This window comes from Odontesthes bonariensis, chromosome 10, assembly GCF_027942865.1.
Source record: "Odontesthes bonariensis isolate fOdoBon6 chromosome 10, fOdoBon6.hap1, whole genome shotgun sequence".
Lineage (NCBI taxonomy): Eukaryota > Metazoa > Chordata > Actinopteri > Atheriniformes > Atherinopsidae > Odontesthes > Odontesthes bonariensis.
This window is the reverse complement of record NC_134515.1, coordinates 23,101,980-23,115,178: the sequence shown is the minus strand read 5'-3', so window position 1 is coordinate 23,115,178 and position 13,199 is coordinate 23,101,980. Positions and strand designations below refer to the sequence as shown.

The window sequence follows — 13,199 nt, the reverse complement described above, 5'->3', positions numbered from 1 at the left end:
GTAGGCAGTAGTTATTAGTTTAAAGCGATTCATACTCAACATACAGTAAATGAAGCTGTGCTCCATGTTGGGGTTTTTATTTTTATTTGTTTGTGATCCAATATTTAACAAAATAACATAGTACATTGTAGGATAAATTATATGTATAATGTATTTACTAAAATACTTGGAGGTATTTGACTTTATTATTGATTTAATAGCCTAGAATTGGCTCAGGACTGTCCCAACATTATCATGCCAATAATAATTTCATTTTGGGTCATTTTTTTAAATGATGCATACTTAAAATCATGTTCAGGATTTGTTCTTCACTTCTGTTATTGTAGACTGTCTTCAAATGTCAAGCATCCGTATAAAACTAACTCTATCTCCAACTTTTATCTGCAGTCCCGGAGCCAGTCAACAAGACTTGGAAAGAGGTGCTGTCTGCCAGCTACAGCAGTTCAACCAGTGGCAATTGGAGCTGGGATGCCAGTGACCAGTCAGTGCCCTCCACACCGTCCCCACCACTTACCAACGACGCCAACAAGAACTTCCCGCTCTCATCCCAGGGTGATGATGTCAGTGAGGATGCAACAGAGAGCACGCACTTTATGTTTGAGGACCCCATACCCCGGAAGCGAAAGGTGAAAACCAACACTGTTACCCCGGAGAAACGTAAATAAACCAAAAGGAGTTTTTTTTTTTTTTTTTTTTTTTTTTAATCTTTTTAGACCAATCGTATTTAAAACATCAATATTAGATAGACATAGTGACTTTGTAGAACACAAGAAAACAGTTAGACATAAAGGCAGTCACTCTCTGCTTGTGTAGATGATGGATGAAGTATTGTCTTTCTCTTTCCTTCCTCTCATTTTGGTTCTGTACTGTTTTCACTGTCGGGAAGCTTTCCAAACACGTTTCAGTCCTGTCAGCGGAAGAGGTGGGAAGGTTTATGAAGAATGGAGGAGAGGAGCTGGATGGGGGAGGGATGAGGTATGGGGTTAAAGGGATGAATAAAAATGAGGGCAGAGTGTGCATGGAAGGAAAGGAAAAACCGATGCAGGCAGCAGCAGGAGAAGAAATGAATCTCAATATTTCCTCCAGCCATGTACTCGTATACTACTACATGTGGGAGTTTTCAAATCAATGTCCCTGGAGTGTGTGTGTATGTACATACATACAAGCTTGTGTGTTATTAGTGCTGTATTACACCTCCTGAAGTTTTGCGGTGTGGGTGACACATATGCAGATTGGATTTACTGTGGGTCGGTCCATTTCCACCGGCATCCATCTCTATACGATCCATCAGTGCAGCAGCAAAGGAAATCCTAGATAACCCATAAATTATGATGAAGAAAGACTGCTGCAGCGGTTGGAGAAGATAAGATGTTCCTTAGAAAACCAGCAAAAGGAATTGTGTTTGAGTGACGTAGTTACTGTGCAATAGCTAATTTATTGCTACCCGTCGCTGTGTATTTCACTTGTGATGAAATGATGAGACCTTTCTTTAGTAGAAAGTGCAAAAGTTCTGCTGGCCTGTTGACATTGTGCTTTGTGGGCACAATGATCCATGTGTCAAGAAAAACGGTGGCTTTACTACAGCTTTTTAAAGTATTTATGTGCAGCTGTCCACTGAATTGTAGGCAGTCTGATTTTACTACAGGCGGCGAGTTAAGAGGATTATTAGACGTGGCAATCAGAGGTCTTACTGTAAATATGTTAAGATGCAAGAAGAAAAGCTTAGAGAATTAAGTGATTTGTGATTGTTAGTGGGATTAAAAACTAGCTTTGCGATGGACTTTTCATTGTTGTTTTAAACGGCACATAGGCAAACAGGGATTTAGCCAGCACTACTTGGGGAGTTAATAGCATGTTGCAGTAAAGTATAATGAGAGAAAGTGATAAAAACACGTTCTCTGGCTCTCCCGCTCCTCTTTCTTCCCTTTTCCTTGTTGAATGGATAATGAAAGTGCACACACCCACTGTCTTTCATTAGCAGCGGTGCAGGTCCCGGCCTGCTCAAAGCGACAGCTGCCAGCCCCTGACATGTGAAAAATGAAATGAAATATAACCACATGTACCCTGTCCATCCATCTCCTCACGCCTTGCTTATGAATCAAGCAGGGCTGTCCTGTGTTTTTATGTTAAATGGGATCTCAGCACGATTGGACATGATTCAAGGCATCTCAATTTTTGGGAGAGGCCTCATATCATGCGTTTAACAATATAGGCACCTTTGGCCTTTACCCCCCCTCCACCCCCATCACTGAAATGTTCCCAGTGCAATAGATCCTCACGCCAACCCTCAGCATGTGAAAATAGCAAGGAGAGACCAAAATAGTGCATTTGTTTTCATCACCCACACTGGTTTCATTGTCTCCTCTTCGCCGCTCTTGTTTTCTTTCTTTCTTTTTTTCCTTTTACTTTGTAAGTGTCTATATCGTGTCATAATGGGTTACTATTTTTGGAGTCTTGCTGCTCTAATTACTCTTTAATGAGGAGTGTAAGTGGAGTTACTCTCCATGTCTCACAGAGCCCCTTCTTTTTGTTTTATGTTAATTTTTTCCTTCTGTCAGGGCTGACATCTGATATTTGACTGTTGATGAGTTGATACTGTGCAGATATCTCAGGAACGTTGAGAACTCTGACCTCGTTGTTGGAACGTGTTAAATTTGCAGAGTTCAGCTGTCTTTTAACTTGGTTTTGGTAAATGCTTTCTTCCAGAACTCTATGAAGGTGATGTTTAAGTGCTTGTGGAAGAACTGTGAAAAGGTCCTCAGCACTTCCTCAGGGATCCAGCGACATATTCGCACCGTCCACCTGGGGTGAGTTGTTTACAGCGTAGCATCACTGAGCACACACACCTCCAACGGCTCTTCAGCACTCCTATTTGGTTTCTGTTTGACCATTTGTTAGAAAATAGGATCCCATCTTGTAGCAACACTGTAAAGTGTTCTGAACACACCGCTTCTTGTGTATTTTCTCGTGTTCTGCTTCATTGTGCGTACCTTGCGCTTCGGTTTTCCTTCTTGCTGAATTCCTACACATACCCACACACACTTGAACAAACAATAGGCAAACGGACCTTGGTTCAGGAATAGTTCCTGGAATAACTTTGAGGGAGCATCTCAGTTCCCAGTTTTGAACACAAACATGTAATAATGTTGGAGAGCTTGAGGCTTTTGCATTTGAGAAATGGGCAACAGTTCCAAAAGAGATATGTCAGAAGGTTGTCAGAAAATACCAGACGACACCAAATAATACTGTTAGAGGTTGTTGGACACTGGTGGTGTTTTTTTTTTTTTTTTTTTGTATGTCACTGCATAGTGTTCATTAAAGACAATTCACCTAATCCCCCATACCAGGAACACACATAGGCCTACTTATTTATAGCAACCTCCACTGAATCAGGTACACGCCTTTTATCATTCAGTTAAAAGTCCATTTTGTTTCATTGACATCAGAAATAGTCTTTGTTTGTGTTTCTATAGTTTCCTAACTTTGTTGATGATTTGTTAATCTCTCACTGAAAGTTAGGAGACATCCAGGGTTAACTTTAGTGTCATAATAAAGGACCAGGTGTAAAGTTTTTGTCAGTTAGTCCCTTGGCTTTGTAATTGAGGAACCCACACAAAGGCTTTTACTGCCCCCTGCTGTTGGAAAAAGCAAACAGGTTTCCTTTTAGTGTTACACAGTAATATTGCTGTGGTATACCGAGGGCTGTATTTTAAAACAGTGGCTCATAATTCTTTTCATTACCTCTGAATACTGTTTGATTGGGTGTCTCCCTGCAGGCGAAACAGTGATTCGGACTACAGCGATGGAGAGGAGGACTTTTACTACTCAGAGATTGAAGTCAACATGGATAGCCTAACAGAGGGCTTGTCCAGTCTCACACCTACCTCCCCCACCACAGCTGGCCCTCCGCCCATCTTCCCTCCAACGCTCAGTGATGTCCCTCACTCTGAGCACATCATCATGAATGGTTTGCAGAACCATGCCCCTTCACTGCTCAGTCAATCAGCTCCCTCCACACTCTGCCACATCCGCACTGACCATGCCTACCAGGTAATTCACACAGTGCACAAGTCAAAGCGCGGACACACGCACAGTTTAAGTGTGGAAGTTAAGTGTGCTGTTGTAGAGCCGTTGAACAGAAGATAAAACACTAAAGAGTCTGTGTGTAACTCATCCAGGATTCACTTATCATGTGGATTTTGCAGAGGCGCTCTATCAGATCTGTGCATTATGGGAGTAGTTAACGTGGTGAAACAGCAAAACTTTCTCGCAAATACTAGTGTACGAAAAGCGAGGCCAGATAAATGTTTTCTATTTTTTTTTTTCATTACATTAGAAGTAAAGAAGAAGAAAAATGTAGGCATGAGATTCAGCTCTTCTTAAATTCCTGATTCCAAAACCTTATTGGAACAGTTTAGCGGTATCTGGGTTTCCATGCTTCTTCCCTCGTCCCCACCTCATCCTTCCTCCTTTCATCCCTCTTCTCACTGCATCAGTTCATGCACACGCCTTATTTATTTGGGCTTGCTGGTAAAATGAAATGGTCCCGGCTGAAAGAACGCGTTTGGTGATAGTATGAATCTTTGAAATATTATGAATTGAATTGTGTCCTTTGTAGTGGTCTCAGGTAGAACTGAACTCTCAGCGGCCATGACAGCAAGAAATACAAATACAAATATGTATGCTATGCATATGCAGGGAACCTACAGTAACTACTTCTTAAGTTAATTTCCTCTGTATTATGACGTATGCTTAGTTTTCTGTTTAGTACTTGAAAAGTTCTTTCTGCTATGCTATTAATTTAAAGGCACATTTCAGGTTCAAAGCTGGAGAAATGTCCTCCATACTAACTGTCCAATCCATTTCTACTGTATTCTCCTCTTATCTGTTTCTCTCTGCACATTTCCTGTCCCTTTTTGTATCTGTTGTGTCCTCTCCTGGCTGTGTGGGGTGGTTGTCCATGTTCCAGGCCACCGCTCCAGTGAGTATCCCAGTGGGTCCTGAGCTGGCTGGGATAGGCAGTGGTAATGGGATCGGGCCTGGAACTGGAACTGGAAATGACATCAGTGTGTCGTGGCAGTCCCCTCCTGTCATTTTTAAAGGCATCCCGGTGAGTGAGGCTTTGTCTCACGGCTTGTTATCTCAGTCGTCTCTCCTCTCGTGCTGTTTTCACTTGCAGCCATTTGAGCTTTTTTTTTTTGCCACTCCTCTCTCTCCCTCATGGAGCAGCAAATAGTCCAGCGAAATCTATGCTGCACACGCTGTAACACCCGCAGGCACAGAACAGTGGAAAGATTTACACCCCAATCAAATGAATTCAAAATCAATAAAAGAGCGACAGTTCAACCACATCATCGACAGGGGGAAAATAAATAAAAATCTGTTGACTTTTATTCGTATATTTTTTGTGGACACTACAGTGACACTTTTTAAGTGCTATAAAGTGTATGTTGTTGTGTAATTTATGTAGTCGTCATAGTCTAAAAACCTACAGGAAGGATTTAACCTGACCGTCTGCTCCCAAAAACTAGTTCCCTCAGCGTTGTGATGCAGGGAACTGTAGGGCGCACATGTACTAATGTCTGAACTGCAGCAGTGCACAGCTGGATGCAATCTGTGTCACCGGGATAACTGTCTGCCGGTTTGCTGACTGCAGAGGGAGCTTCTCGAAGTTGCACAGTTTAGAGCTCCGCATGGTGAAGTTGGGACTCTTGGTATTTAAAGCCAACAAGGAATTTACTGCCAGTAATGTAGCGCAGGCACATTCAACAATAGCTGGGGAAGAAAGAAGGAATGCATTCCAACAATCGAAGCGTCTTTATATTATGTGCAATAATTCAATGCTGAGCCGAGGTTTTTCATTTGAGCCACCCCACCGATGGTTTACAATGGTAGAAGTTCCATCAGTGACAGTGTAGGCTTTTCTTATCGAGACAGAATGAAGGTTGCGTCTTTCTGTGTTTTTCAGCCGGTATTATGAGGTCTTTATGAGCAGCAAACTGTATATATTGGTCATTTCTCTCTTTTCGGCTGTGTTTCAGAGTAGACCCGACTCTGTGTCAGTATATTATTGACACAGTACTGTTTTCCCTTTCTTTTTTTTTGCAGGGCCCTGTGACTCATGTTCGCACTGTGAGCATCGGCGAAAAGCGGCAGCCGGCGGCCAGCACACACACCACTGTTAAGAACCACACTTTGATAACGCCGGCACCTAAATCAACACCAGGAACCAGGTAGGCAGCAGTCATTTGCTTTGTGATCGTGTTAAGGCTGATAGACTATTGTGGTTCAGTCAAGAAAGTGGGGTCTGTAGAGCTCACGTTATCTCAAGCAGTCAAATATTTGGTAATGCTGAAATGTGTTTTTATTTATTCATTCATTTATTTCTTTAATTTATTTTCTTTCTCAGTCCCCTTTCCCTAGGAATAGTTTTCCTGTAAAAGTATACAGTGAGCCGGATGGTTTTCATTGCCATCCATTATAAAATGATTGACATAATTATCTTTGTAACAGTGTAATATAGTAAAGGTGTACTGATGATGGACTGTAAATAAAGTCATAAAGTGGTGGTGGGTGGCAATTAGTTTTAGAAATCCTAACGGTCTGATCATTTGAAACAGCTGTTTGCGTAGGTGTTTGCATCACTCTGCGTTGTGAGTCTCACAAGGTCAGATGTGAAAAAGATTTTCAGTCTTACTGCATTTGCATCACAAATGTACCGTCTTCTTCTTATTTATTTTAGAGGAAATGCTCATGGGGGTGCTTCCCGTTCGTGCTCATGTCCACATATAGTCACCTTTGAGTGAAATGTACATATCTATGTGCTTTTGTCCATGTGGGCGTCTGGGTGTCTGTGTGCATGCCCTTACACTGTCACATCTGCTGTTTCCAAGGAAACCCCGAGGGGAGGCTAAGAAGTGCCGAAAGGTGTACGGCATGGAGAAGAGAGACATGTGGTGCACAGCCTGTCGCTGGAAAAAAGCCTGTCAGAGATTCACCGACTAATCCAGATTCCCTTCCCCGGTCTCAAAGATGAGCTCCTCCTTACTCGGAGCAACAGCGAGGTGGACTTTTCCACTGAGGACATGAGGGCAGATTTCTTAACCGCAGAGTTCTCAGTGCTGTTTCCTGCGGGCCTGCAGGGTGGGATGGGGGTTCATCGTCTCTTATTTCCAAACACAATGAGAGGATTAAAAACTTTGTGGGTCAAAAACACAACATAACATTTTTGCAGGTTTTAAGACTTTTTTTCTAAGACTGAGACATTTTCACACTCAGTAAAATAGGGATAAAAGAAACCTTCTAATTAGATTCTGAACCTGATGATTAGATCCTGTTTTTTTTTTTTCTCACCTGCTTCGGCTCAAGGCAAAGTTTGAAGACTACAGATCAGCTTTTCGATTTCATCTGTTCATTGTAGGAGCATCATGTAAACTACTGTTTATGATGTGGGTCGCGACTCTCTTTGGAGGTTCAAGGGTTAAAAACGGATGTGCTCAGTAAGACCTCTGTTGTATATCTGCGTCACTGTTTAAGGGACATCAAACATACCAAATGCCAACCGTTTCGGTGTAAAGCTCCAACGTCATCGTCTTCTGCAGTCTTACTGGATATCAGCTGCATGTTTGAACACATATTGTACAATATCAGTCAACTCGTTAATGAAGCTAACTCTGAACAGTGTGCCATACTAGACGCACAAAAGCCTTCACACCAAGTGGTACAAAGAGTTTTTCCCGTTGGCGTTCCAAAATGTTTTTTGCGGCGTGTGCGCGTCATCTGAAATATATTTCACTTTCTTGTTCACTCTACCTTTTCACTAGAGATATGCACCTTGAAAAAAGAAAAAGGAAAAAAAAAAAGTCATCTTTTAGAGTATCACTGTAACCCCAGTATGCCTGAGAGAGTGGATAACTATTTCTTCTGTAGTTTATTGTCTGCATTGAGTTGCTGAAGCAGCTCGCAGTTGCATTGTGCAATCAGAGCAACGATGGCATTTAATATTTTCTTTCTTGCTTTCAGGTCGTCATTGAGTCTTGAGGCAGAAAGGCTATTTTTTTCCTTTTTTTTTTTTTTTTTTCCCTTTTGACAACATGTTCTTAAAGAGATTGTTTACCACAACGATATATGAATGATAACGGCCCTTTGAAATTTTAACTTAACAGTCTGACTGAACTTAATTGTGTTTGTGGGCGATATAACATAGAGATTGTAACCCCAGCAATCATTACCTGGCGTAAGTCGGGGCAGTTTTAATTCATCTCTTACCCTTTTAAATGCAGAGGTCGCTCTGTAGTCTTTGGAATAATTAGCATTAACTAGCTTTGTTTTACTCGTAGATATCAGACCTAACGGGGCCCAAGGTGGCCCTATGTTTTAAAAGAAGTGTTTTGTTGGGAATTCATATTTTCCATGACCAGGTGTGCAAACCACTTGGGACTCTGCAATTACTTATGCGGTCCTATACGTACTACCTTTTGGGTCGGCTGTGCCAGCTCTTCCCAGGCACTGTCGGTCATGTAATCGGTCTACAATACGTTATAGAGGTGTGGAAAAAAGCCGATTCTTCTAAAAAAAACAAAACAATTTTTCCTCTGCCCCGTTGTCTGGTTTGGTGTTTTGTATTTTTTTTTTTTTAAATGGAGATTTAATTCTGAATGGAGCACGACTACTGTTTCAACAACACATCGTCAGTAGTCGACAGTCTAAGCCCAGTCCACATGCCTGTTTAGTGTTTGATCCACCTGGTGATTTGTGACCTCTGCTTCACGATGACGGGACTAACCGACATCGAGGTGCATGTGTAGTGGGGGCAGTCAGCCGCAAAGGGGACCCAGTGGGCCCCCGGCAGATCTGCCAGGCTGACAGCATTTTACGTTACACAGGCCCCAAGTCCACACCAAAGCACAAAGCAAGAATTTCCTCGAGTCCTTCAGAGCTATTTTTTAAACTGAATGCTGACTTATGTGCGTGGACTTAACATGTTTTACCAAAATGGAGTCTTACTTTTTTTTTTTTTTTTTAGAAAAGGTTGTAGTGAAAAAAGGAGGCCAATATTTCCAAGCTGTAGAAAAATACAATTGGTAGTAGATTATAGATAGTTAGATGCTTTGAGTAAAAAGCTGGGGTTTTTTTGGTAATATTTGCCTTTTTAAGTATTAAATTTTGAAAGCCCTTTTATTACCCGTTTCTTTATATTGAAAGAGATGTAAAACACGGAGGAAGAAAGAACAGCAATTATCTTATATTTAAAAAAAAAGAAACACCCTTTCCTCCTCAAAGGTTGAAACTGTATATATCCAAAAGGTAAAGCACCTATTATTGGCATACTGACATGGATAGATTATGATGTGATTTAATTCTTATATTATTAATAAAAGTAGATCCCCAGAGCAATTTTAACTGTATTTTACCCTCAATATTAACTTTGTCAGAGTTGACTCAATTGATTCTGAGCTTTAAATTAGTTGAATAAAAGACAATACTGTCTTTTTTCAATTTTCTTTTTCTTAATTTGTTTAATTCTAACCAGATTCCTGGAAACCATCATAACAGTCAAAAATATTTATTTCTATTGCCCAAAATATCAAATTGCCCTCAAAGGGCTTTAATCTGTAGAAATGATGATGCCCCCTACACGTAGAGCCTCGATTCAGACGTAGCAAAATGGGGAAAAAAAAACAAACAAAAAAAAACATTGACATGTAACCAAGTCATGACAAAAGTTGTATATTTTTTTGAAGAGATTCATACTTGTGTTGTACGTTAAGCGCTTTTCATCACAGATTCTGCCGCGTGTGCTCTGCTCTCTTAAGTGTTCCAGACAGTGGCCTGACCTGACATCAGTAGCAGCGTATGACAAACACAGAGTGCCTGTCCTCTCCTTAGTGAGTGGGCCATCCCTGAGCAGGCTCCTGGACTGATAGTACGGTGCAGCCTCAGAACTTTGTCGCCACCCGCCCGGCGTCGCAGGGTAGGCGCTGGCTGCCGTTGGGCGACAAGTTATCACTTCTCGATTAAGTCTAATGCATGAAGACGGTGGCTCATAACAAACAAATGGTATTTCATTGAGTTCCTGTTCGAAAAGACTCCCTGTTTGTTTCAGCAGCATCCCAGATAAGCTAGGTCAGCAGGCCTCTTCCAGTCCGAAACTTCACAAAGTGCCAATGAAAAGGTAACGGAAAAGGTATACTGACCTTATGTAATTGCACTACGCTGCACTGCGCATAGACATGTTTTTATAAATGGACGTTTTATATACACAAATTTTTAAGTGAAAGGGTATTTTGTTTCGGGGGGGGCTATCGTCACTGCCCGTTGGGAAAAAAAATGGGGTGTCAGGGACAGGGGTCAAGAACCTCCGGGGTTCCCCATTATTGGCAAGTGATCTTAACAGTTAATGTCTCGCTCTCCGTGTCAGATGTTGTACTAAACACGGCGGTGCTGGCAGTTTAAGGCATGTGGTACAGGAAGTGCAATGTGGTACTCGGTGGTATTCAGTCACTTTGCCTTTCCTTGGATGAGTGCCAAGGGCTGAAAGCAGAGCCTGCCTTAACGCAGTGATGGGGAAAACACCCGTGCATAGCTACACATTATCACTTCGATAATAGAAGATGCTTTACAGTGTTTCATTGCCTGGAGTTTCTTTTTTTTTTTTTTTTCCACATTGCTCACACACTTTTTAATCCATAAAGCTCAGCTTTGTGCTTCCTTTGATTTAAAATATAAAAAACTAAAAAGTTCCTGCTTTTTTTTTTAATATTTTACTGAGCTGAGGTATTATATGTGTGCATACTGTTATTAGTGCTGGATACCACTTTGAAGTATGTTACATTTGATTTGAACGTTGATGCAGTGTCAAATTGCCACCCATCGGGCCTCTTCCTTTTCATTGTAAGCACCAGCAGGGTTGGAGGCCAGAGCTTTGGCTAGCAGAGAACGGGGCCCATGGAAAGCAAATGGGCGCCATGTTCTCCAGCAATTGTTCCAAAAAAACAAAAAAAACAAAAAAAAAAAAAAGTTTCCTGTTCCATCTTTTTTTCACGCTGCACTCACCTGGCCTGAGACAATCATGTACCTCAGGCTGTATCGTTAAGAGCCTGGACCGTGGTCAGGAAAAGAAAGGAAGACAGAAAAAAAACGTAGGTATAAAACATCTCTTGTGCACAGGTTGTGAGAGCTTTCTGATTGCTGTGCAGCTAAATATTAGCAATTACAGCTTTTACCTGCAAAGTGATGGGTGGAACAACGTTAACCGTTGGTGGGTGTGCAGGGAAACCGTAGACGGAAAACTAGACACGCAGTGACGATATAGATTAATTTGCTTTTTCAGGGCTTTCTTTTACATAAGGCAAGATATATAGAGATCCGTGAGGCTTTTTCACATGTTTTGTTTGGTGTATCTCTGTTTATATGAAAAGGTGATGATGGTGAACTTATTTTGATGTATGTTGTAGCTTAGAGGCAAAGGGGAGAAAAAGACAACCTGTTGAATGTATCTCTTATAAAAAGAATTGAAAAAGAAAAAAAACAGTCTTTTGTTTTGTAGTGGTTGCCGGCTAGTTTGAATGGCATGTTGTGAACTTGTAGTGTGTCCTGATTTTTGGTATCAAACTTCTCAACCCACGTGGACAGCTGTCGCCACTCTGCTGAATCATACAGAATAATACAACCTTGCAGTATTGCTTTACTATCTTACTTTGTGCAATGAGATGCTTTACAGTGGAACAAGAACTTTCTTTTTTTGGTGACATCTGGGCTATTTGGCTCATCCTGTCGCTGTTCGTCTCTCACCCTGCCAAATGGTCATTTCTTTTGACTACGTGTGGTTGTTGTCATGGATGTTGTTTGTGGTTGTGACATTAGGTTTCTGTTTGGCAGGATAACTTTCAGCCTTTGACTACCTTGGAAATTGTTACCTTGTGAAAATCTTTATCCTGCCCTGCACATTCCAACATGCTTTTAGTTTCTAACACTTGCTTACCATTTCCCTGTCACCACAGCAAATAGTCTCCAGTCACAGCGCCATTTTCTGTTCTTGTTGTCCAGCTTTACTGTGGTCCCACCCAAGCCTTTACCCAGCATATTAAGCTAAACTAAACCCTTGAAATGTGCATAAAAAAAAGCCTTTTGTTGTTTTTTTTCTTTCTCCAAATATGTCAAAAAATTAATGTGCTGTTTTATTGAATGTCGAGTGTTCATTTGTGCGTAAAACAGCAGCAGCAAAGCCAATAGATCTCCTTCCAAATCAATGTATTGCATTGCAATGGCAGCTCCACTCTTCTTCTCCTGTTTTTGTATCGTCTGTCCAGCCATTTACCCAGTCTGTCACTTCTTTCATTTGATGACCATTTCCTCTGCTGTTGTGTTTTTACTGAGCCTTACGCTGGCTGGTGTGAAAACCAACCTTCGCTTTTTTTTTTTTCTCCCATTGATTGATTGTCTGGTTGAGTTTGAGATTGTTTTGCATGTCTAGCATCGCTCATTGTTTTCCTATTGTTTTTCTTTCTTTCTCTTTTCTTTTTATATATATATATATATATATATATATATATATATTTATAAATTTATAAAGGAGATGCAACACTGAAGGGTTTTATGTGTTAGATTCCCCCTCCCAGTATCCAGCAACTCGAGGCTGATGTCCATTGTTTTCCTCTTACGGGAAAAATACTCAGCGCAGCCTGACACACCCACCCAGTGCTGTGGGAAATGTGACGTCAGTCTCGGGTCATAACTGGAGGGCAACGTTCCCCTTGTGTGTGGGCTCGGCCGCTGGTCCTCATCAGCAGTTCCACAGACATGGAGGAAGCACTTTCTGAGAGGTGGTGCACTCAAGGAGTATTTGTGTGAATGTCACGCCTTTGACTAGTGCTTGAAAAGATGGATGACCATGTATGATGCTGATAATGTGATCTATGTGATGTAATGTGACGGAAAGAAAATAAACCTGAATGGAAGAAGTCTGCTAACTAATTCTTTATCTTTAAAATAAACATGGGTGGTGGGGGTGAGTTGACCACTTGATGTCCTTTTAGTGACAAATCTTACAAACAAAGAAGTAAAGAAATAGGAGATAACTGGAGTAGATGAATTCCTGTTAGCTTTCTTTGACTTGTCTGTTGCACCCTCTTGTGGACATTAGGAGCTTTGACAGCCCCAACCGCTTCCCAACAAGGCGCAAGAAAATAAAGAGGCCC

General features: G+C 41.3%; 1 protein-coding gene across 2 annotated transcripts in view; it reads left to right on the top strand.

Annotated features, from left to right (window-relative positions):
- slc2a4rg (SLC2A4 regulator) overlaps positions 1–12,962 on the top strand; it is a 39,021-nt gene extending 26,059 nt beyond the window's left edge. Inside the window, exons 4-9 of one of the 2 annotated variants that reach the window (XM_075474683.1) lie at positions 388–626; positions 2,707–2,807; positions 3,777–4,050; positions 4,970–5,110; positions 6,109–6,233; positions 6,894–12,962. In XM_075474683.1, the coding sequence (XP_075330798.1) occupies positions 388–626; positions 2,707–2,807; positions 3,777–4,050; positions 4,970–5,110; positions 6,109–6,233; positions 6,894–7,005 (992 nt within the window). In that variant the 3' untranslated portion in view covers positions 7,006–12,962. The remainder of the gene's footprint in view (positions 1–387; positions 627–2,706; positions 2,808–3,776; positions 4,051–4,969; positions 5,111–6,108; positions 6,234–6,893) is intronic. The other variant, XM_075474684.1, reaches the window with a different exon arrangement.
- Positions 12,963–13,199: the final 237 nt, after the last annotated feature.